Source organism: Saccopteryx bilineata, chromosome 1 (assembly GCF_036850765.1).
Source record: "Saccopteryx bilineata isolate mSacBil1 chromosome 1, mSacBil1_pri_phased_curated, whole genome shotgun sequence".
Lineage (NCBI taxonomy): Eukaryota > Metazoa > Chordata > Mammalia > Chiroptera > Emballonuridae > Saccopteryx > Saccopteryx bilineata.
Genome location: NC_089490.1, coordinates 83,496,570 through 83,521,369, shown reverse-complemented (window position 1 = coordinate 83,521,369; position 24,800 = coordinate 83,496,570). Strand labels below are relative to the sequence as shown.

General features: G+C 54.6%; 1 protein-coding gene across 2 annotated transcripts in view; it reads right to left on the bottom strand.

Moving 5' to 3' along the window:
• Nucleotides 1-257: 257 nt before the first annotated feature.
• The window catches only part of SHISAL1 (shisa like 1), a 125,015-nt gene continuing 100,472 nt past the window's right edge, over nt 258-24,800 (bottom strand). For both annotated transcript variants that reach the window (XM_066255782.1, XM_066255773.1), the window contains exon 5: nt 258-4,278. In XM_066255782.1, coding sequence (XP_066111879.1) covers nt 4,278 — 1 coding nt within the window. In that variant the 3' untranslated portion in view covers nt 258-4,277. The remainder of the gene's footprint in view (nt 4,279-24,800) is intronic.

Sequence of the window (24,800 nt, the reverse complement as noted above, 5' to 3'; positions counted from 1 at the left end):
TGCACGCCCTGCTGGGAGCATGGGAACAGTGCTGGGCTCGAAACACCCCCCTCCCAAGTCTTGTTGTGATTGAAATGACCTAAATGGAGCTTTGGATTTGGTGATGAGCTGGGAAGAAGGAGTCAGTTACCTCCACTTCTGACCATATTTTACCTGGTACCCCTAAGTCCTTCCTTCCAGTCCTGGGGCCCAGATTTGCTTGAGGAGTTTTTCAAATGATGAGGGAGAATGCCGCCTATCCCAGCTAGTCGCCTACCTGCTGTTTTCTTTCTTTTTTTTTTCTTCCTGAAGTTGGAAATGGGGAGGCCATCAGACAGACTCCTGCATGCGCCCGACCAGGATCCACCCGGCATGCCCACCAGGGGGCGATGCTCTGCCCATCTAGGGCATTGCTCTGCTGCAACCAGAGCCATTCCAACACCTGAGGCAGAGGCCATGGAGCCATCCTCAGCACCCAGGCCAACTTTGCTCCAATGGAGCCTTGGCTGCGGGAGGGGAAGAGAGAGACAGAGAGGAAGGAGAAAGGGAGGGGTAGAGAATAGAACCCAGGACTCCTGCACGCCAGGCTGATGCTCTACCACTGAGCCAACTGGCCAGGGCCTGTTTTTTTTTTTTTTTTTTCCTAAAGCAAGAGAGATGGGATCTACCTGCAGTCGTGTGTATGAACATGTGCATGCATGTGTGTATGCACAGGTGTCAGTGTGCATGTGTTTTCAATTAAGGCCTGTTTCATATTGGTCCTGGTCAGCATCAGATGTTCACCTGACAGCGGGCGGCCCCAGGCATGTCCGCATGAGCAGGCTGCTCCTCGGGGTGCAGGACGATTTCAGAGGTTAAAGTGAGTACTGCCAGCTATTGGTTCTGAATAGAGATTCCAAAACACACCACAAGGACACCATATTCGGACGAGAAGAAAAGCATAAAACTGCTCATTAATAACACAGTTCCCAGCGGGGGAAATCCGGACAAAGACAGGGCGTGGGTTACGCAGCCCAGAGTCCAAACACCAGTTCCTTGGAGGTATATGGTCCTCTTCTTTCTCTTCGTATTGTCGTTAACATTGTTATTTAGACAGGTTACGTGGTGCTAGCTGGAAGCTCACAGTAAAAAAGTAAACGGGCAGCTGCAGAACTCAGTCTTGGGAGTCACGAAAATACTCTATACATCTCTACTTGGACTTGTCTTTACCCTGCACCTTATTCTCAGGGAACTCGACTAATTGGCGTGTCTGCCCACCACAGTAGGATCAGGGTAGGTTTTTGTGGGGATGACCCGGCGTCCCACAGGCTTTTGGGGAGCTCTTGACATCAGGAGGGACTGAGCAGCCTTCTACCCGGGCTGCTCACACCCACGTGCACCGTCTTCAACGCCCAGCAACAGGGTGAGGCAGTGAGTGCTGTTACCTGCCCCCCCTATGACTCCGCCCTGCACACTTGGCAGGTGAGAAACTGAGGCTCGGTGAAAAGCGGTTTGCCCAAGGCACCCAGCTGGGAAGGGGCAACGCTGTGGTCTCTGCTCTCTATGCCTGGATCTCCCTGCAAGCTGCCCTGACTCTGTCCTGCAAGTTGTCTGTCTGAGGGCTGCAGGGCAGGTGAATCCTAGCCCTCTCTGGTCTACATGACAGTGGTCTCTGGGGCAAAGAGGCAAGGCCCCTGGCTCCTCCTTGGCAAAGACAGGGCACACACAGCTGCATGTGCGCCACCCGGAACCACAGAAAGCTAAACCTGCAAGTCCCCTACATACCTAGTCTGACTTCTTCCTCTTACTGATGGGGAAACGGAGGGCAGAGAAGGCATGGGACTTGCCCATGGTCACATTGCTCTTAATGCAGAGCTGATGCCAATCTGGGTCTTGCGCCCACCTCCCCCTCCCACAAGCCCACGGGGTTAGGTTCCTGTGACTTCTGAGGAGCTGCACATGGGACACAGGTGTGGGCTGACCCAGCTGGGCTGCATGGCTGCTGAGCGCCCTCCGTAGCAGCTGCTTCTCCATGGGGATGAGGCCTGGCATGTGTCCAGAATGACTCACATCTGAGGGAAAAGGAGCTATACCCATCCCTAATCAAGACCCCAAGTGAAGGTCCTCCCACTTTGCCTCTCCCGAACTGTCTACCCAGGCCCTGGCACCGCAATCTGGAAGAGACGGGCTTGAAGCCATGGGCCTGGGTCTTCCTCAGCCTTGGGCCCATGGCCTCAGCCAGTGGGGCCTTGGGCAAGCCACTTGACCTATGTGAATGTTTCCTAATCCATAAAATGAGGAGAGTCCCTTCCTCGTGGGGCTGTTGAGAGGAGGAAAAGCCAGGCTGTAGGGAAAGCACTTTGTACCCTGGAAAGTTCTTTCTGCTTTATCAAGGGTGGGACCTGTCTCACAGTGAACCACAGAGTCTGGGCACCCTCACCATCACCCCTTCCGCACTCCCCGTGTCCCAGCCACCAGGGACCTTCTGATTCCCTGAACCCACTGAGCCTGCTGCTGCCGCAGGGCCTTTTCACTAGGTGCTTCCTCTGCCTGGAACGCTCTTCCCCTATCCCATGGCTGCCTCTTGCTTATCATCCAGATCTGCAATTAGCTATTACCTGCTTAAAAGGGCCTTCTTCCCAGATGGCCCAAGTTCAACACGACCCACACTCACATGTTGTCACTGAATTCCCGGCAGAGTGCTCACCTTTACTGATGTCTTCCTTATTCACCACTTATTTCTTCTCTGACCGCTCTCACCAGCTAGAAAACCAGCATCGTGGGTAGTGAGGAGGAGCCTGCCCACTCACTGCTGCGTCTGATAGTCTGGGTGTGAGAACACTGGGTCTAGCTAAGCAAGGATATGTGATCCAAAGGGGCCACACATACACCGAGCAGGGCCTACTGAGCTAAGAGCTCGGGGACGTTTCGGTATCACTGACACCAGTGGGGTGAGTGTGTCTATATGGGCAGAGTGGCCCTTGGGGCTGATGCGATCACTTCCTGGACAAGGCCCTCCCTTGTGTGCCCTGGGAAGCAGGTGGGCCGTGGCCATGGTGAGCTCTGTGGATGAATGTTATGGGCGTCCAGGTCTGTTTGAAAGTCTCATCTTAAAATGGAAGGGCCTCTAGAACCTTTTCCTCTGGGTTTCCATACTGCTCATCACCCTGTCCAAGAAAGATCAGTGTCTTATCTTTCCCACCAGATGGCGGCTCCCCTGGGATGGGGATGCGGGCTGCCTGACTTGTCTCTCGTCCCCACCACTGTCCAGCACGGGGCCTGGACATAGCCGGTGCTTAAGCAGAATGTGCTATGTGAATCGGGGTCGGGCCCATGACAGTGGAGAACTTGGCGTGTGGCCAGTCCACGGGGAAGTGACCAGGAGATGCCTGGGGCTGCGCTGGGAGTGCTCTGGGCTGGGACCTGGGATTCTGCATTCCCACACCTCTGGAGTCACACTGAGGGGCTGGTCTCCTCACCGAGTGACCCTGGGCACCTCCCGTGCTTAGGGCTGTCCCTGCTGGGGGGTCCATCATACCCCTGTACCAGTGGTGAGAGAAGGTGTGTAAGAAGAAGACACCCAACCTAGTACCCACCCCATGGACAATCAGAGACATGACCCTTATCACTGTTGTTATGGTAACAACGAACCCCCAAATCTCCAGCATCCCCCCAAGACACAGCAGGGCTGGGCCTCGTGTTTGCCGATTCTACCTGGTACATAGCCACCGGCTACAGCAAAACACTGGAACCCAGGTGGCTGGCAAGGACCCCCACCACATAGTGACAAGTGCCCATCAGAGAATTTGGAGGGATACAATAAAAACCAAACAAACAAAAAGAATACCCATATCACATACTTGCGCACGCGCGCGCGCGCACACACACACACACACACACTCACGTTCGTTATTTTGACACGCAGAGGCCCATGAGTCACTATGCGAGGGAATCATGGGTGCGAGGCATGGACCCAAATCCTTCCAGCTGGAACTGGCCCAATCAGCTTTGTGTGGGTCACCTCGAGTCCATAATGGCGTCATCTCTCAGAAGCCACCAGCCCAAAATGGGACTATTGCTTGCAGACGGGTGGCTCAGAACCCCCTCCCCTGCACCCCGTCCCGGGCCCCCACCCCTGAGTTTGCTCCTAATCTTAGAAGTCCGCAGGAGGGGCTTTTGGGCACAGGTGGTGTTTCCTCGGCTGCCGCCGCAGCTGCCGAGGCTCTCCCTGGCGTCTCTGCTGAAGTTGTTCTTCTTGGAGGCTATGCCGGGGGCTTCGGGTCTCACCTCCCCCATCCTGAGGCACGGCAAAAGGGCTTTCTGGGGAAGCAGAAGGAAACAAAATGTCACATTGGTGTCTCCTCCATGGGGACACACAGGGGACATTTCTCTCGGGCCTCAGTGCCAGGAGAAGCCAGTGTGTGGGTGAATCTAGTTAAAACACAGGAAGACACAGGTTAAGCTCTAGGGAAAGACCTTACTGTTGCTCCGCAATGCCCCTTCCCTGCTGTCCCTTCACCTCTTCAGATAGGCTTTCGTCCCAGCCATTCTGCAGAATCTGCCCTTGTCAGGGCCGCCAAAGACCTCCATGTTACATCCAGTGGCCACTTTCTTCGTCTTTTTTTCTTTTTTTTTTTTTTTGCTTGTCCTTGTGGCAGAACTTACCCAGGTGCTCACTCCTCCTGCTTCAGGGACATTCCAGCCTCTCTCCTGGCTGTCCTCCTGGCCACTTCCCACCTTCCTGGCCTCCTCTCCTCCTCCCCATCTCTACTCCTTCCTGATAATTGCATCTCCTCCCGCCGATTTAAACAGTGTACACTGAGGACTCTCCACCCTCAAGCTCTCCTCTGCACTCCAGCTCACACCTCTAACCTGTCTGCTTGACATCACCAGCTGGATATTTAATAGACATCTCCAACTCAATATGCCCCAAACTAAAAACCACACTGTTCTCCGCAAACCAGCCTTCCCCGCAATTCTTCTGACCTCGGCAAATGTGACTATGTCCTTCCTGCTGCTCACATGGGAGTCCCAGAGTGTCTCTGATCCCTCTCTGTCCCTCACACCCCACAGCTGACCTTTTAGCAAATCTTGTTGCCTCTTCATTCAGATGTCTCCCTAAACCAGGCGTCCTCAAACTACGGCCCGCGGGCCGCATGCGGCCCCCTGAGGCCATTTATCTGCCCCCCCCCCCCCCCGCTGCACTTCTGGAAGGGGCACCTCTTTCATTGGTGGTCAGTGAGAGGAGCACTGTATGTGGTGGCCCTCCAACGGTCTGTGGGACAGTGAACTGGCCCCCTGTGTAAAAAGTCTGGGGACCCCTGCCCTAAACCTTGCACTTCCTGCCGCCCCGTTTGCCTCTACCATGGTCCAAGTCAGCGGGGTTCTCACTGTGGCCTCCTCACTGGCCAGCTCCTCCCGTCTACAATCCATGCAGCAGCCAGAGGGGGGGACCCTGTGAAAATCTACCTCAAATCATGTCGCTCCCCTGCTCCAAACCCTCCATGGCTCCTAGCTCACTCAGCATAAGAGCCAAAACCTTCCTCTCCACCTTCTCCAATCAAATCCCTGACCTTCTCCCTTCGACTCACTCCATTCCAAAGTGGTGGCTCATTTTACGTGTCACCTTGACGGGGCCACAGAAATCCAGACATTTGGCTAAATGTTATTTCTGGATGTGTCTGGATGAGATGCGTATCTGGCTCAGTACACTGAGTCCAGCAGGTGGCCCTGCCTGATGTGGGTGGGCCCGTCCGGTCCACTGAGGGTGACGGGGCAGAGCAAGCAGGCGGAGGAAGGGCGGGCGCCCTCTCTGCACGACCGTCTGTGAGCCGGGACGTCCGTCTCTCCTGCCTGCACACTTGCCTCGGGCTGGAACAGGCACCCCTGTCTCCCCTGGTTCTCAGGCGTCCACACCCCGTCAGGTTGCCAGCTGCAGACCCTGGCACTCTTCGGCCTCCATGACCCTGTGAGCCAGTCCCTTAGAGTAAATCTCTTCATACGTCGGTATCTTACTGGTTCTGGTCCTCCGGAGAAGCCAGATGAACACACGGCCTGCTCCAGCAGGCTCCAGCTCTTCTCCCAGATAAACGCCCAGCTTATTCCCGCCTCCCTTCAGGTCAGCTGTTACGGAGACCTTCTCTGACCCGGTTCAAAATGCAGTCCATCTGAGACTCCCTGCTGCCTTTACCCTGCTTTTCTGCCTAGCACCTGTCACCATCTAACGGTCCATATACTTTATGTATGTATTTTTAAATTGTCCGTGGGCTCCATAAAAGTACGGCTTTTCATCGGTCTTGGCTTGCCGCTGTCTCCCCAGGGCCAACAACGGTGCCGGCGCCAAGCAGCGCGCAGGGAAGCTGAGGGGAGCAGACAGTTAACGAGGGAGGAACACAGGAGCCTACCGCTCAGCTCAGTCCAACCCAATCAGAAAACCTCGATGAAATGGGTGGATTTCCAGGAAAACAGAAAATTACCCAAAAGGATCCAAGAAGAGAGAAGCTGCGCAGACCAGCTGCCAAGGAGAGAGAGAGAGAGAGGGAGGAACTGGCAGATTGCAAATTCAGAGTCTGAGCAGAGAGAAACGCAAATCAGAGCCATAATGAAAAAGTATTCCAGGGCGTGGACAAAGGGAGGCTTCCACGTTCTTTCACTCTGCACTCGGTGAAGAGCAGAAAGGCTGCGTTTGCTGGTGTGTTTGCCGGTGGTGTGTTACGCCTCTGCTTCACCGCTGGTAGGGGGACATCAGGATCCCTTGGGAAGGCAGTGTAACGCCTAGCAAAGCGGCAGGTGCACACCCCTTCTGACCCGGCAATTCCGCTTCATGACTGTCCTGCAAATGGGCTCACAGGGCACATATGCACAAACTTACTGACTGCAGCAGTGTGGGTGAAAGGGGAAGATTAGCACCAAGAAATGTCCGCCAGTCGGACACTTGTTCAAAAGGAGTGGTTTCCCATGCAATGGAGAATGCTGCAGATATCAGAACGGGCCAGGCCATCGACCAGGAGCTCTGTCTGTCGTCTGCCCCAGGATGCCATGTTTAGATTCCCCCCTCCCCCATTCTCTGACCTCCATCCTGGAGAGCTGTCATCAGGGTCACCTCTCCCCTGAACTTTAGACTTGAATTCCAACAGTTACCTGGAGATCCCCCCAGCATATCTAACAGGCATGTCGTTCTTAACGTGTCCAGACAGAATTCCTGAGCTTCTTTCTAAAACCTACTCCTCCGTGGTTCTCCCCATCCCGGCTGATGGCCGCTCCGTCTGTAGCTAGGGGTGAAAACCTGGGCCTGTCCTTGGCCCCTTTGCTCACACCCACGTCCAGTCCAGTACCACTGTCTCAACACAGTCACAGACTCGTGCCATTTCTCACCGTTCTCACTATTACTCCCACGGTCCAAGCCACCATCCTCCCAATCTGAGGTGTTTCCTGTATCCTTACCTGATTCCCTGCACCCACCTCCTTACAGTGTATTCTCAACACAGAAGCGAGAGAGAGAGAGAGAGAGAGAGAGAGAGAGAGAGAGAGAGAGAGAGAAAATATAGAAATCTCTTTTGCTTGAAATCCCCAAGGCCCTGGTGACTCTCATGCTGGCCTCCCTGTGCTTCCCGATGTGGTTTCCTCTCATGCCTTCTCTCTTTAGCCACATGAGCCTCTTTGCGGTGCCTCCCACATTCCTGGGTAGTCCTGCCTCTGGGCCTTTGCACTGGCTGTTCCCAGTGCCGAGGCTGCTCCAAGGTGCCTGTGTGTGGCTCATTTTCTTAGCCACCTCAAGTTTTGATGAGGATGGCTTCTTAGGGAGTTCCTCCTGAGCCTCCTGCATCCCCTGTCCCCTGCTTGCTTCTCCCTGCCGCACCACCCACTGGCTGCTGTGCTGTCTCCCACTTTTGAGCACTGCCTGCCTTCCCACCAGCTCATTCATTCCGTGAGGGCAGGGCTTAAGTGGAGTTGTGTCTGCTGCTCTATCCAGGCCCTGAGACCCCGTCTGGAGGGGCAGACAGCAATGTCATGGGTGAATGCTGAGACAGAGGGAACCCCAGGGGCTGAGGGAAGAGGGACAGAAAGTCAGAGGAGGCTTATAGAGGAAGTCCAGGTAGTTGTCTAGCTTTTGCTTGGCTTCTCCCAGGGACGGTGAACTCATTACCACATAGCCCACTGCCCTTTAGGCTGCTCAGTTAGCTGGAAAACTTCTATAATGCAGGCCCAGTTCCTACCTGCGTTCACCGTCTGCCCCCTACCGTTGCCCCAGTGGCCTTCTGAGATGCGGGGCAGCAGACAGTGTCCCTCTTTACTCCTCACTGCTGTTCCAGGCTGACATGGAAGAGGCACGCGCCCCCCCCCCCCCAGATGGAGGCAGCACCACCCCCGACCTTGGCCAAGAACTCCAAGCTCTGTCCTTGCTTCTGGGCCCCAGGTCCAGGCCAGCTTCTCTATTTCCCCAGAATGACTTCTCTGGAAGGAACAGCTCAGCAGTCTCTCCATGGGGAGATGCCTATGTTGGGGGTGACAGACACACGATCCAGCCTGGTGGGCTCTCCAGGGGCAGGGGCGTGCTGAGGGCCTCCGTGGTACGGACACGGCTCTGTTTCTCATCTGGGCAGTGGGAACACCATGTCTGTTTCATTATTTTTATGTACTTCATATACATTTTATATATGTTCTCTTGTATAACATGAACTATTTCAAAATCAATAATGTTATAAAAAATATTCTGCTTGTGGTTTCCGAGAGGGTGACATTTTGATGCCTCAGCCGGCATTCAGGGCTCCTTACTGCTGGGCATCTGTTACTGTGTCTACTGTCGTGGCCGCCACTTCAAAGGAATCTCTTTCCAGAATGGCCAAGTGTGCCAACACGCTCGCCCACAGCCTGGGAACAGCTTTCTTATTTGACAAACTCCTCCCCAGCCTTCAGGACCTGCTCTCCGAGTATTCCTGCCATGCTGCGTGTCAGGCTCTGGCAGGCCTTTGGGACGGTCACTACCACCTGGCACTGCAGAGGGGCTGAGAGCAGTCAACACCACTGGTGTCAGAGTCTCACAGGCCTGGGATCAGATCCTGCCTTTGCCCCTGACATGCTTTTTTACCCGAGGCAAGTCAGTCCTCTGGGTCTCAGCCCCCATGCGATGCCACTCCGGTCACAGAGGAGCATCCAGCAGCCAGAGAGGACCTCCACTGCTGTGGCATCCGCTGGACAGCGACAGCTCTGAACTGGCCTGTCTGGACACAGCCCAACAGTCACGCTGCTGTGTCCCATGTGCCCTGGGAAGGCTTTGCCTCAGCACAGCCTCCAGAATAAAGCTTCAGCAAATGTCAACTTCTGTTCCGCTTTCATGAGACTGCACCTCAGCCACTAAGGAGCTACAGTCCATGAGCGCAAGCAGTCCTGTCACCAAGAGTCCCCCACCCCAATCACAGAGCAACCCGTCCTCCCAGGCCCTGACACCTGGCCCCTCGCTGCCAAGCAGGCCCGGACCACCAGTGCTCCTCTCACTGCGTGTCGATGCCATTGCCTCCCACCAGGCCTCTGACACCTGGCCCGGCGGCTTCATCTGCCAGGCCTGGGCTGGGGGCACAGACTGGAGTCAGACGTGAGCCCTGCCCTCAAGGGCTCTGAGAAGGGGGGAACCCAAACCAGAGTGGCAGATCTACCCTGTGTCACCCGTGAGTGGGGTCCTGGGGGTTCTGGAGGGCATGGCCTTGGATGGGGGCAGGGGAGGGGGTCGGGAAACTCCCTGGGGCTGTGTCAAGCAGGCCCCAAGTAGACTGAGTCATGAAGATGGGAGGGATTCCAGGAGGAGGGCGCAGTCTGAGCCAGGGCTGCTCAGAGGACCCCAGTGTGTGGTACGAGGTGCTCCCAGCAGGGGTGAATTGGCAGAGGGGGCTGCCAATGAGCGTTTCAGCCACTGGGCGAGGGCATTAGGACGACCCTAGGGCTCCGGGGAGCCAACGGGGAGGCTCCTTGCTGGTTCTGATAAAGGCAGGGTTAGAGGTGGTGTGTACTGGGTGTTTCTTTCGTGCAACTTAGCTCCCCCAACACCCCTGTGAGGTGAGAGCATTATTCCCCCATTTACAGATGAGGAAACTGAGGCTCAGGGAAGTGGTATCATTTGCCCAGTATCCAATTAGTGATGGGGCCAGGGGTCCAGTCTGGGCTGCTAACTGCAATAGGTCATAAGGCCATCCCTGATGCATGGCAGTGGCCTGGGGAGGGGGCAGGCTGGATAGAGGCCAGCTGCCCGTGGTGACAGCTACAGAGCTGCTGGCTACATCTGCATCCTAATTGGGAAGTTAAGACAGAGCACCTGGCAATTTGAATAACAAAGAACGTTGAGAGTCGTGACCATGAACAAAAGCAGAGAGCTGGAGACCCAGCAGGGCTGGCTGCCAGATAACGGCAGCCCAGGTGCCCTGAGCAGTGATGATCAGGCAGCAGCCCAGGTGCCCTGAGCAGTGATGATCAGGCGGCAGCCAGGTGCCCTGAGCAGTGATGATCAGGCAGCAGCCCAGGTGCCCTGAGCAGTGATGATCAGGCGGCAGCCCAGGTGCCCTGAGCAGTGATGATCAGGCGGCAGCCAGGTGCCCTGAGCAGTGATGATCAGGCGACTACCGAGCAGGCATCACAGCCTCAGAGCGACCCTGAGAGGTGGAGACGCTATTCCCCACTCCTGACAGGGCAGAGGTGAGCGAGCTGCAGAGAGAAGAGGGCAATCCGTCGGAGGTGGCACCGGAATCCCTCAGCCAGGGCTCTTAGCCACGAAGTGTGGTCCCGGAGACCGCATGGAGAAGGTGTGCTTGTGTTTGACGCTAGAAAGTGAAACGTGCATGTTGGGTAAATGCCACAGAAAACTCCTACAAGCCCACCAAAACAGCTAAGGTGGAAAAGACCAACCACACCACCTGCTAGGGCGGGGCTTGGGGCCACGGGAGCGCTCACAGACTCCTGGGGGCATGCAAACCGGTTGGCAGCACATCCTGTGACCCTACACTACACACAGGCCTGCGGAGGCACAATGAACGCCCCCAGTGAGGCCCCTGTCCTAGACCCCAGAAGCTATGAATGTCGTCTCGCGTGGTGAAGGAGACTGCTGGTGTGACTAAATGGAGGACCTTAAGGTGGGGAGGTGGTCCTGGCTTATCCAGGGGTGGGCCTAGCATGATCACAAGGGTCCTTAAAAGAGGGTGGCAGGAGGGTCAGAGTCAGAGAAAGATGCATGTCCCCCACGTCTCAGGGCTGGGAGAGAGCAGTAAATGTACCTCCTGAGAGGCCCTGCCCTTGTGGACCATGCTGGCTGCTGGGAAGGCAGACAGACTCAAATGAAGGAGACAGTCCATTGGTTGGTGGGCAGTGTCGCAGCGAGCAGGAAAGCAGGGGATGGCACGCAGGACAGTCAGGAAGGGCTGATGGCCAAGGGGGATGGGCCAGGTGCCTCTGCAGAGGCAGGGCTGGAGACTGCTCTGGCTCTGGTGGGGGAAGGGGGCGGTCATGGGGAGCTGTCCCTGCCTCTGGGGGCTTCATTCTTCACGTCCTGCATGTAGCCTGCCTTTCCCTCCCTTCACCCTCCTAACTTCTGGACATTTCCTGGGAGCTCAGGGTCTTTAAACAGCTATATCTTAAAGGTTAATTTTTAATGCAGCTTTGGTAAATATTTGATGCCCTTGTCTTTCCGGGAGATCTGAATTTGACATTAAATGGTACAAAGTGCTTCTGACACTGTCCTTTTCATCACAGCCTCTGTCCATACCCCCTCCCCTGGCTCCACAGAAAGACTCTCCTTTGCCTCCTGACGGGCCGGCTGTGAATTTTTCAAAGCACTTTCCACATCCATTTCTGCCCCTGATCTGGTGTCTCCGTCAGCCAGACAGAAATGCAGGGAGGTGTTAAGTTGAAAGACGCTATAGAAGCATCTCGTCCCTTCTCTCGTCCTACACAAAAGGAGGCAAAGCCACGGGTGGGCTGGGGCAGTGTGCGGGGGCAGTGGCTGCCCAAGGTTAAACAGCAAGCCAGCAGTGGAGGCAGTCGAACAAGCAGGTGTGACCCCAGGCCAGGACTTGGCTCCCAGCACTGGGATTGCTGGAAGGACACAGACTGTCCCTGCCCTCTCTCCCAGCCCAGGGGGCACAGGTGTGACAATGGGGACACATAGGAGTGGGAACAGGGAGAGAAGTGCTCCAGAGACGGGAATGAGGCCTGGCGGGGGAGTGACCTGAGCAAGGTTTTTTTGTTTTTGTTTTTGTTTTTGTATTTTTCCGAAGCTGGAAACGGGGAGAGACAGTCAGACAGACTCCCGCATGCGCCCGACCGGGATCCACCCGGCACGCCCACCAGGGGCGACGCTCTGCCCACGAGGGGGCGATGCTCTGCCCCTCCGGGGCGTCGCTCTGTTGCGACCAGACCCACTCTAGCACCTGGGACAGAGGCCAAGGAGCTATCTCCAGCGTCTGGGCCATCTTTTGCTCCAGTGGAGCCTTGGCTGCAGGAGGGGAAGAGAGAGACAGAGGGGAAGGAGATGGGGAGGGGTGGAGAAGCAGATGGGCGCTTCTCCTGTGTGCCCTGGCCGGGAATCGAACCCAGGACTTCTGCACGCCAGGCCGACGCTCTACCACTGAGCCAACCGGCCAGGGCTGAGCAAGGTTTTTTTTTTTTTTTTTTTAATTTTATTTATTCATTTTTAGAGAGGAGAGAGAGAGATAGATAGATAGGAGGGGGGAGGAGCCAGAAGCATCAACTCCCACATGTGCCTTGACCAGGCAAGCCCAGGGTTTCGAACCGGCGACCTCAGCATTTCCAGGTTGACGCTTTATCCACTGCGCCACCACAGGTCAGGCCGAGCAAGGTTTTGATGGATGAATAGGAGTTCACGGGGAGTTTGGGCAGGAAACGCAGTGAGGTGACCAGGCTAGGTGAGCATCTCAGGCAGAGACAGGGTCTGATACATTCTGTCTCCAGCCTTAACCTGGGACCCAGGCTTTGGTCCATGTTTTGCAAATGCTTGTGAAACATGCACCTCCTTGTTCTGGGGGGTGTGCACCTTGCCCTGACCATCTGTGGCTCCGGGCCTCCTGCTCTGGCACCATCTGAACCTCCATGCTCCCTCAGTCTCGGTGCAGACCCGGTCCTGCTTCTATTTTACGGCAGCCCTGGCCTGTCTCAATGCCCTGGCCCATTCCCCATGCCTTCTCCAGTGACCTCGGGTCAGGACAGAGGCAGCAAGAGGGGCTGAGCCTGGAGCCAGGACACCCCTCAGCACATGAGTATGCATACAACACAAACACCATGCACACGATACCACGCTCACACTACACTCACACTACATATATCATCCACACACATTTACTCCCTAGTCTTTGACTTTCCTTGATGGCACCATCACCAGGAAGGAGGCATCACGGGCAATATGTCCCAAGCCTGCCATCCCTCCTGGGGCCTTCCTCTGCCCACCTGGTGCACACCTGTCGCCCCTGGCATCTCTCCATCTCCCTCTCACCTGGAACCTGCCCAGTCCTCAGGATGTACGTCCACCCTTTACACCTCCTCTCCCCTGTGGCACAGCCCAGGGTCCCCTCCCCCAAGCCAGTGAGAATGAACCCACTGTGCTCTGCCTGCAGCCTCCGCCCCGCCTCTCCTCCAGCCTGGTCCTTCCTTGCCTGTGGCAAGACTGCACGTCACTCGTGCAGGATCCTACAGTTGGCCTTGGTGGCCCCTTCATCACCCCCCGTATCCGATCCGGTCTCTCTGTAGGTCTTGGCTTCTCCACCTCCAAACTATTTCTACATCAGTTCATTTCTTCCCATCATTTCTCCACCCCCAGCCTGCAGTTTCCTCCCTGGGGTGCAGCCACAGCCGCTCTGCCCCCTCCAACCACCGCAGGCAGCTCTCTCACCGAGACTCCCATCTGACCAACTGACTAGCTGCTCAAAGTGCTCCGCCAGCATCCTGTTTTCCTTAAATCCCATCACAATGGCTGCTTAATGCAATCCAGTGTCCCCCTTCCCGTGCACGTGACACCAACTATGAGATGCACCCTGGCCTGAAGGATGGCTTTTCAGGAAAGAAACAAGCAGCCCTCCTTGACTTATGCCCATTGGTTGGAGACGCATCTGGATGACGATGACAGAGGCCTTGAGAGGTGACAAAGATGTCCCCTAGTGTTATGTAAGTGGTGATATCATGGCCTGGCACGGACGCAGTGCTGGGGTGTTATGGAATGAGGCATTTATTATAGGAGCTCACACTTCCATGCTTGTGAGCAGGGAAGGTCCAGAAAGAGGAGTCAGAGGCTCAGAAAGGTCACAGCACCGACAGGACAGTGGGGAGGGACCTATATGCAGGAGGCTGGCAGCTGGATGGGGACAGGGCGGCCCGGAGTCCACAGAAGGCTTTTGCCTTCGGTGAGCTCTCGGGACACATATGTGGAGTCAGCAGGTAGGAAGGAGAGCGGAACACCCTGGACTGGGTGCCTCTGTGGCCAGGCCTCCCTAGTTCAGAGAGCACCAGGGCCCAGTGACAGCTGTTTCGACCTCCTGGGTCTCAGACATCTCCAGGGTAACCAAACTGACAATGGGACAACTGAGCACAATACCCCCTTTACTTACCCATGTGGCAGAGCTATGATATAAGCCCTCAGCAACCTCAAACTGGGGGCAGGGGAGACATTTGGCAGGGACTCTTTTCTTACTGATGAAGTGAACAGAGACAGGGAAAGAGGGTATTTGGGGGGGTCCTTCCTGTGAGTGGGTGCTGGAATAGGTCCTCTGCACCTCCCCTTGGACTCTGTACCTGTGACCCTCCCCCCCCCAGGAAAGGATTACCATATTTCCTCATCTATAAGACGCTCCTTAATTTGGGGGCCTGAAATTTGAATAAAAAATGTATTACATAAAGTTATTGAACTCAAGTTTTATTTATCATAAAATTCATACAACTCCTCATCACTGTCAAAACTCCCATCCATTAGCTTGTCCTCATCTGTGTCTGATGACGAATCACTGTCTTCAACAATGAGCGCAAAAACAAGTGTGAAAAAGTGGGAAATGCAAGTTAAAAAAATCTACAACCTCTGTATAAGATGTACCCAGTTTTCAGATCCCAAATTTTTCAAAAAAATATGTATCTTATACATGGGGAAATACAGTACTTGCTCCCCACCAATGTCTAACTCAGAGAAGTGAAGCAGCTTGCCCAAAGCCACACAGCTGGGCAGCACAGAGCCCAGTGCCAGCCCAGCCAGGAGGCCCAGAGCCCTTATTGTTGCCCCTCCCCCTGCACCCCCCTCTGGGCTGCAGTGTCCAAGTGACAGGTATGACAGAGCCACTCCCAGAGTTCAAGGCCAAAACCATCTGACAACAAGTCCCTCCAGTCTTGCCCTAGGGACCTCAGGAACAACGGGAATGTCATCCTGCAGGACATTAAGGAGCAGGTGCCCTCTTGGCCCCCGGGCACGCATTGGTTCGCATCATTCTGACAGGAACCGAAAGCCTGCGTTTGGAGACATCTGCTGCACCAACAAGCATCTATTCTTAGAAGCAAATATTTTAGCAGTTATGGCTAGAGCTTTAATGTGGGGGGGGGGGGGAATAACAAAGGAAAGAGTCCACCGTCCTCCTGGACCCACATGGATGGAGATAAATTCCTCCTTCCTCGCCCTGCCATGCCCTATCTGGGAGCTGGCCATTTGAGCCCCTGAGCTAAATGATTTTGGGGACATAACAGCCATCGCCCAACCACAACTTTTCCTTCACGGAGATTTCGCTTTTCCCACGTCATCCTGGCGGCAGCCTAGAGGGGGATTATATGGAATTCCTGTCAAATTGACAGAGGCGCATCCTCCTTCCTGGAGGTAGTTAATGAGCCCTGAGGATCGCTCTGGCCTTCACGGAAACATCTCTGCTAATTGCTTAGGCGAGCTGGCATCTCTGTTTATACTAACCCGGGCTGCAGTCACCAGGTTAGGGAATCTTAATTAAGTTCCAAACTAGTGTGCTGGGTGGGCAGCATGGGTCTCCCCTGGGGCTGGGTCGGCAGGTGTGAGGGCAGGATGGCAGGACCCCCTCCAAGGATGGGGCATGCCTGACAGCGTGTTCCTGGGAACAGGCTCAGCACCTACTCTGTGCCAGGCTCCTAACGGGCACATCTCCCTCCTCCTGATGCCCCCATTTTCACAGACAGGCAAACACAAACAGGCTTGCAGGAATGAATGGCTCGCCTGAGGTCATGGAGCCTGCGGAGCTGGTTGGCCGGCCCCAAGGCCCTCGCTCCCCTGGATCCGGTTGGCCGGCCCCAGGGCCCTCGCTCCCTGCCCCACTTCGCCTGTTAGGGGGGCTGTGGACAGCCAAGCTCAGTCTAGTTTATTCTGGAAGTGCGGCTTCGAAGTGCATTTTCCAACACCTTCCCTGAGGTATATTTGCCCTGTGGCTGAATACATTAATTTCTTTTTCCTTATCTTTTATTCTCTGCACTTAGCACAGGGCACAGCCAACCCTCGCTAAGTGCTTGTTAGAGAAATGAGTGAATTCACAGTGCCTGAGCTGCTTCCTCTCAATGGACTGTTTCTGTGAAGAAAAAGCAGGATGGAGCGGAAGCATCTGCAAAGGGGCCGACGGCCTAAGACGCTTCCTCCGGGGACCCAGAGCAGATGTGTGGCAGGAAGGTCTGACTACTCCTTCTGCTTCCTGCCTCCCCTGCTTTCTTTGCTCAGAAGGACCAGGAGCTGCAAAGAATAGATGAATCTCCCTTCCAGAACCACCTTGCCTCTCATCCCGGGTACCAGTGCCAGATGCCTGACTCTGGGTGTCCTTGGAAACCCTGGTCTCCTGTGCTCACAAGTACATGAGAATATGTGCATGTCCCCACAGGAAGGTGCACAGACCCTTGAGTCAGGCAGGTCATTCAAGCTGCTGAATATGTGAGCGTTGGAGCCATCATGGTCAGTTGGGTACCAGCAAACATTTGACCAATTCTCCAGTGGGAAAATAAAAAGCCCTGATTGTAGCATTTGCTGCCCTTGTCCGTGGTGTAAATACTGCCAACATGATCACTGAACTCAGAGCTGGGAAAGGATATGTGGTAGCCATCATGATACAGGTTTTCACTATACAGATACAACAAACTCAGGAGCACAGATAGTATAGCAAATGTAACAAAATAATTAGGAAGTAAAGAGCTTCTAGTATCTATTTCATGTTTAATATAATGTATTTAGTTGTAAGTTTGTGTCAAATTTCACCTCTGTCGGTGGCTGTGTTTAACCACGGGATCCCTAGATTCCTGACAATCTAACCTCCAACGATGCCCGCCGATGGCTGGTGGCCCCAGCACACCTTGGATATGTTTACGGATTTGTTTTCATGTGTTATCAGGGAAAACATAACTCTTCAAAACCAAAGCTATGATTGCTTAAAGCGAGTCGGAGTTTTCCAAAAGTGCGACTTGATTTAAAGTCAATTAAAAATGTATTAAGTAAATAGTGTGGGGGGGGGGGAGGAAGAGAGTTATGCAGACAAGAGAAACATTTAGGAACTGGAGTTTGGGAAATAAATGTAGCTTTATGGAAATGACTTCAATTATCACCTGTCTTGGGGGCACAGTAAAATAAATGGGCAACCCACAAGAGAGGAGAGACAATTAATTAACGAATGAAAGGAAAGGTGTTCAACACTCAAAGAGACAGCAAGCCATTAAAAAACAAACAAACAAAAAATGAGGGAGAGGGTGCCCTGCTGCAGAAGTGAGTGTCCTCAAAAGCTGCTGCAGGTGACAGTGCCTTTGGGAAAGAGGCTGGCACTGATATAAAGAGCCATGAAACTGTCACACCCCTTGACTCAATAATATCCCTGCCTGGAATCTATCCTGTGGCAATGACTCAAAAACGGAAAAACCATCAACACTTAACAGGTGTTTGTTGCCGCCCCTGAGTGTCTCCCCTGCAACTGTTATTTGTCATTATATATATATACATATATAATTGTCATGCTCTCTGAATACCTCCCTGCAGGGGAGACAGCTAACCTAATACTAAGCACAGGGAAGCTGGATGGCTGCATGGCTGCTAACAAAGCATTTAGAAGAATGAAGGAAGATGGCAGAGTGTGGCTAATTTCATGCTCAGTGAATAAAATCAGAACGTGAAAGTATGTTACAGTGTTATTAGAAAAAGCGTGAATGTCTGTGCATGAGGAAGCAGAAAATGTGCGATACCTGTAGTTGTGCATGGTGTGCTGTGTGGCTTTTCTTCTCTCTGTTATCCTTGCGCTAATAACCACAGTGACTACCCTGATATCCCACTGAAGACCCTACCACAGACCAGCCTCCTTCTAAACCTCGCAGTCATCCTGCCAGGCAAGTCCGTGCACAGTTTCTCTTACTGATGGGAAAACTGAGGCTCAGAGCCGATACATGATTTGCCAAGGTTCCCGGCTGGCAGGTGCAGGGAGAATGGACCCAGCTCTGACTCTGAGACCAGAAGGCTTGCCACGCCGCAGGGCTGCTGGAGTATGGCCATGAGATGTTTGAGGTAAAATTCTATTTAAAACAGCCTGTGAGTTGCATTTTCACTTCCCACTGGGCCGTGTCCTCTGATGGGGTGGGGTTTCCAGAGGAAGGAGGCAGGTGGCCAGCTGCCAGGTGGGTGGGCGTGGACACCTGACCAGCCCAGCTTCTCCTTGGGGTTCCGGAAAGATTCTGAAGGCTGGGAAAGAAGTTCACAGATGGTGCAAGAGCAAGGATGACAACCTCAAAACCAAAACCAAACCATCCCAAACCAACCAAGCAACGCAACCTTGCGCACCTGGTGACCGCAATGGAGCCAGTGCCGGGTGGAAGCCCACAGAGAGTTTTAGGTCAATACTGGGCCTGGGCAGGAGAAAGCTTGGTTAGCTCCAGAGCTTGGTTAGCACTTTGGGGGCTCCTCAGGGTCCCACCCCCAGGTGAGTAAGACTTGACCTGCACAGGGAGTCCCATCATTGGCCTGGACAGGGGGTTGCATGCTTTGTGAGCACCATCTTGGAGTTTAGCTCTCATGGCAGGAGAAGTACAGGCAGAGACTGCTCCCCATTTCAAGAGAGGGGCTTTGGAGTCAGCCAGACCCGGGTATGAATTCCAGCTCAGCTGCTGTGCAGCTCTGGGCAAGTTGCTAACCCTCTCTGAGCCTCTATTTCCTCCTCCATACGCTAAGCTCAGGATGACCAAGCAACAGTGCTCTTGGTCACATTAAATGGCTGGTCTGTTGTAGCTGCTTAGTTCAGTAGTTCCTCAATAAACTGGCACTGGGCAGAGGAAGATGCAGTGCCTAGTATGTGTCAGGCACTGGCACTTATCTATCAAGCATCTACTACCAGGTGCTGGGGATATGGCTGAGCACAAGACAGACCAACCCCCACTCTCCTTGCAGCAAGGCAAACAGCGCAGGTAGTGAGCACCACGAGGAAACTAGGAGGAAACGAGGGGAGTAGACGGGGATGGTGGGTCGGGGCTGCTGCTATTTCACAAAGCTTGGTTGGAGAAGGCCTCTCTGATCAGGCGCTATCTGGGCAGGTACCTGGTGGGACTGAAGGAGGAAGCCTGAGCTGCTCTCTGCCTAGGTCGCCCATTCTCCACTTCCAGAAAACTCCTCCTCATCCACTGAAACCCTTTTTAGGTGTTGACTGCTCCCAGGACAGCTGGCTGCTGCCTTTAGAATCACAGAAAACCTGCTGCCCCCTGATGTGATGCTAGGGAGAGATGTGGGACATTTGTAGAGGGTCTTCCCACGTCTCCTGTCCTTTAACCAGACAGCACCCTGTGAGGCTGAGTCCATCATCCTGTCTGCTGGGGGTCCTCCAGCTATCAAAACCCAGCGGAGCAAAATTTGAACCCAGGTCCATCAGCCTCTAAGAGCCTTTGCACTGACCCACTCTGCTTCCTGCCCATAAAAAAAAAAAAAAATAGAGCTTCATAGCAGGAGGCGTTGTTTAAATATAGGTGCTTGGCTTCCCGAGGAAGTGAGGGCAGGGTCATTGGATGGCCTTCACCTGGGCAGGGAGGTGAAGGGGTTTCAGGCTGACGTCTGGACCCAGCGCGCTCTGAGAGGTGGAAGGAGGACTGTAGTAGGTGGGGAAGACACACTCCCAGGTGGCCCGAGCCAGGGAAGTGGGCCACCAAACAATGGACCCTCACCTCTTGGTGGGCAGTTAATGCAGCCATTCAAGTCATGGTTACAAAAACGTCTCAATGTCGCAGGAAGCTCGCCAGGACATAATGTTGAATTAAAAACCCAAGACACAATTTTATGCGTGGATGGCAACGTCCATAAAGTAAGGAAATGAGCTGACAACAGCCAGGGCGGCAGGGGGCATGACAGGCTGCCTCCAGTGCTGAGGCCGTTCGCTGTCCGCTCTCCCCACGTTCCCAGCGAGCAGCGGCACTTTTATGATGAAAAACTAGGCATAAAAAGAAGAAATAGTGACTATTCCTTGGCGGAGGGCTAAGGGGAGGAAGCAGCTAAAACAGGAAAAGAATAATTAAGAGGAGCAATCCTGAGCCCTCAGGGCGAGGAGCGGGTGAGATGTGGCAGGACCTGCCTGGGTTGAATAACTCAGCAGGGATTTGAACTCTGGACTCCCTATGGCTTCCCCTCTGCCCCAATACTACAATTTACTCATTGGTATAAGTGGGGAAATGCACCAGTATAGACCCGGTCACTTTGAATGTTGCCTGGTCCTTTCTTCTGGACCATGGGGGCTGGTGTGTCCGAAGAACCAGGCTGTTTCCTTCGAGGGCTGGGGTCAGGAAAACAGGAGAAAAAGAAAGAAGGTCCTTAACCCTGGAGACTTTCGGGGGGGGGGGGGGCATTTCTGGCTTCTTGTGGAATGTTATCAGTAAAAGGGGCTTCACCAGTAGAAGAATTTGATTATGATACCCTCTGTTCTTGTGGAGACCTTGCGGACTGGCCCCCTCACCCAGGTCGTTGCACATGTTCATTCTTGAAGATCAGGCCAGCTGTCACCTCCTCCAGGAAGATCTCCCAGATGCCCAGGCTGGGCAGGTGTTCCATCATCGCTGATTGCTCACTGCCATTATCTCCACCTGATTCAGGCCGACGGTATGTCCTAGCGCCTGGCCCAGGAGTGGGGAAGATCAGCTCCCTGCTCCTCTGTGGATGGGGATTCGACCCCACACACTGGCCCCTTCCAGGCCCCTGCCCCTCCTCTGCCCTATACTGTGCCCTGGCTAGAGCCTGTGGCAGCGAGCTGGTGCCTGCCTGAGGCTTCAGCAGGCTCTGGAGACCCTGGGCTCTATCTCCTGATGCCTATCTGCCTTCTCCTGTCCGACTCCTTGGCTGAGGGACCAGGCTCGAGACCCAGCCCTGCCAGCCGAGCAGTCCTCCATGCAGGCTGAAGCAGACTGCCTGTGTTCAAACGCTGGGGCTGCTGGTGACCAGCGTGGGTAACCCTGGACCAGTTACCTAACTTCTCTGTGCCTCAGTCTTCTCAGCTATAAAATGGGGACTCATCAAATAAGTGTCTGACAGCTGGGGATGAAACACTGACCCAAACAGACAAAACCCTCATTCTCTTACTCTAGCAAGGCTTGGGCGGGACCATAGCGTGCCCTATATGACTGCTTGGCACAGGTCAGGCCTACACTTGGGTTCAAGGGTTGGCTGTTTTTTTGTTTGTTTGTTTGTTTGTTTTTTCATTTTTCTGAAGCTGGAAACAGGGAGAGACAGTCAGACAGACTCCCGCATGCGCCCGACCGGGATCCACCCGGCACGCCCACCAGGGGCGATGCTCTGCCCACCAGGGGGCGATACTCTGCCCATCCTGGGCGTCGCCATGTTGCGACCAGAGCCACTCTAGCGCCTGAGGCAGAGGCCACAGAGCCATCCCCAGTGCCCGGGCCATCTTTGCTCCAATGGAGCCTTGGCTGCGGGAGGGGAAGAGAGAGACAGAGAGGAAAGCGCGGCGGAGGGGTGGAGAAGCAAATGGGCGCTTCTCCTGTGTGCCCTGGCCGGGAATCGAACCCGGGTCCTCCGCACGCTAGGCCGACACTCTACCGCTGAGCCAACCGGCCAGGGCTGGGTTGGCTGTTATTTAAAATTTATTCCCAGCACCAAATCCAAGTGTCCCTCCTCTGGCCAAGCCTCCTGCTCTTCTTTTTTTTTTTTTAAAATTTCTGAAGCTGGAAACGGGGAGAGACAGTCAGACAGACTCCCGCATGCGCCCGACCGGGATCCACCTGGCACGCCCACCAGGGGCAACGCTCTGCCCACCAGGGGGCGATGCTCTGCCCCTCTGGGGCGTCGCTCTGTCGCGACCAGAGCCACTCTAGCACCTGGGGCAGAGGCCAAGGAGCCATCCCCAGCGCCCGGGCCATCTTTGCTCCAATGGAGCCTTGGCTGCGGGAGGGGAAGAGAGAGACAGAGAGGAAGGAGGGGGTGGGGGTGGGGAAGCAAATGGGTGCTTCTCCTATGTGCCCTGGCCGGGAATCGAACCCGGGTCCCCTGCACGCCAGGCCGACGCTCTACCACTGAGCCAACCGGCCAGGGCCTCCTGCTCTTCTTCACTGAGAAGTCTGGCTCTGTGAGTGTCCTTGCCTGCCTTCCCGGGGTATAGAGGGACTGACCAGACAGTTGAGGGACAAAGCAGTGTTTCTTGGGAGAAATCAATATTCCCTTCAGCCCTACTGTGTGCTCAGCACTGGGCCAGTCCCTTCCGTGCACCCTCCTGCACATTTTATCACCATCGTTCAGGGAGGTACTGAGATTCAGAGAGGGCCAGCAATTCCTTCGAGGACACACAGCAGGTAAGGCCTCTGGTTCTGGGTGTTTCTGTCACCCCCACTCCATGGCAGTCCTTGGTCCTGGAGCAGCAATAAGAAAAAACACCCCCCTTGGGTTTTCACCAAAGCAGTGGGAACAAGAAGAAGACAGAGGTGGTGAAGGAGGGGGTGGGTCTTCCGTGTAAATGAGGCCAAAGCCTAGGCCAGCGGGAGGAGCCAGGCCCCAGCCAGGAAGGTCGGGAATTAGAGGGGACAAGCCCAGCGTTTCCAGATCCAGCTGGAAGCCCAAGGATTTGAAACTCCAGCCTGACTTGGGACATTCCGTCTTGGAATTCCCCACATTCCAGTCTGGAGACCTCCTTGGTATTGGATGCAGTACCAAGGAGAGGAGGTATTTGGTCTTCTCCCTTCTTATCTGGTAATTGTCTGAGACTCCTCGCTGTAGGCTGTGTCCTCCCTGCAGAAACCAGACACCAAGGACCTTGGGCACAGAGCCGGGAAGCAGGTGACGCCCGAGCTTCATCAGGAAGAAGGTTGTGGGGCGGGGTGAACGCGGACACCCCATGGAGGAGGCACAAATGAGTTCTGCAAATGGCTGGAGGGTACTCTCGAGAAGGCTGAGGGGGTGCCCTGAACATCAGGGCAGAGGGTCTGGTTCTCCCTCAGGCCACATGAAATCTGCTAAGGTCATATGATTTCAAGGGTCATTGTGGCCTTCTTGTGCTTCTGCTCCCGGTGTGAGGGGAAGCAGAGGAGTAGAGACACTTCCAGAGCTGGGGGGGGGGGGGGTAGGGCTCCTCCACATCACACAGAGGTGGGACAGCTGGGATGGGGGGGGAGAAAGAGGCCACAGGGCTGAAGAGTGCTGGAGGTGACAGCAGAGAGTTGGCGGGGGCACTGTAGGAGGCCCCTGAGGGACACAGCGGAAAGAGGGCCTTTCAAGGTGTGTGACTAGCACTCAAGAGCCTCCTGGCCTTGCACACATGCTTTGGCATTTCATGACGTGACTGTCAGGCTGTGACATGCACTTGGTGACAAACAGCGTGGTGTGTCTGCTGCAGAACACTCACATTTCAGAAACCCCCACCATTGGGGCCAGGTTAACAGACGCTTCATGGTCTGCAGCTTTGGGCGGGCTGTGTATCTTTCCCTCCCGTCACCTCCACAGCACCAGAAGCCCTCATGGGACCCCATCCAGAGGACCTGCTGGGTAGACATTTGTCAAACTTTGCTGAGCAAGACCGGGTCTTTGTCTCCTGCATGATCTATAGGGCAATTGTTCGATCAATAAGCACAAGCTGATTTAAGTGCACCTTATTAATTATTTAAGTCATGCATTATTGAAAAGGTCACTACCCGTTAACTGTTTAAATGATCGTTCATGAAACTGGTTGCATCTCCTGTGAGGATGCAGCAATGGTGAGCTGAGCACCTACTATGCACCTGGTGTTTCATCCTCAGAACAAGCCCAGGGTGAAGGGCTGTGCGTTCTTCACAAGAATTGGAAGGTTGAAGGGGATAAAGCAACTTGCCTGAAGTTACGGGCTGGTAAAAGGCAGAGGTAGGACTTGAACCCAGGTCGGGTTGCTTGTAAAGCTCATGGACTTGGCAGTGACCATAGTGTTGTAGGTTTTTGCACCTGAACCTTGCAGCCTAGGCTCAGTATCAGGATGTCCTGGGATAAGGTGCCCATGGCAGCAGCTCAGCCCCCACAGAGCGTTGGCACCTCTCACCCATGCCTTAACGGGGGCATCTGCCCTCAGCCGGGCTTCTGCCCAGGCCTGGGTTCTGCCAGTGGCACAGTGGGTTCCTGCGCCAAGGTGCACAGAGCCTCCTCTCTCCTTCCAACTCTGCACTGCCAGGGACCCCCAGGGCGGGTTGTTCCGTACCTCCCACCAGACTGGGACTGGACAGATGAGAGTCGCAGCAGAGGAGGTGGGATGGGAACTCACGCCTTGAACAGAGTGAACAGGTTCTGCTGGGGGCAGCCACCCCGCAAGGCCATTCCCCTAAGGTCCCACCTCCCTGGCTAGCTTCCTTCCCGGCATCACGGAGCGCCTGCCTGCATTGTGTTTCTGTGACTC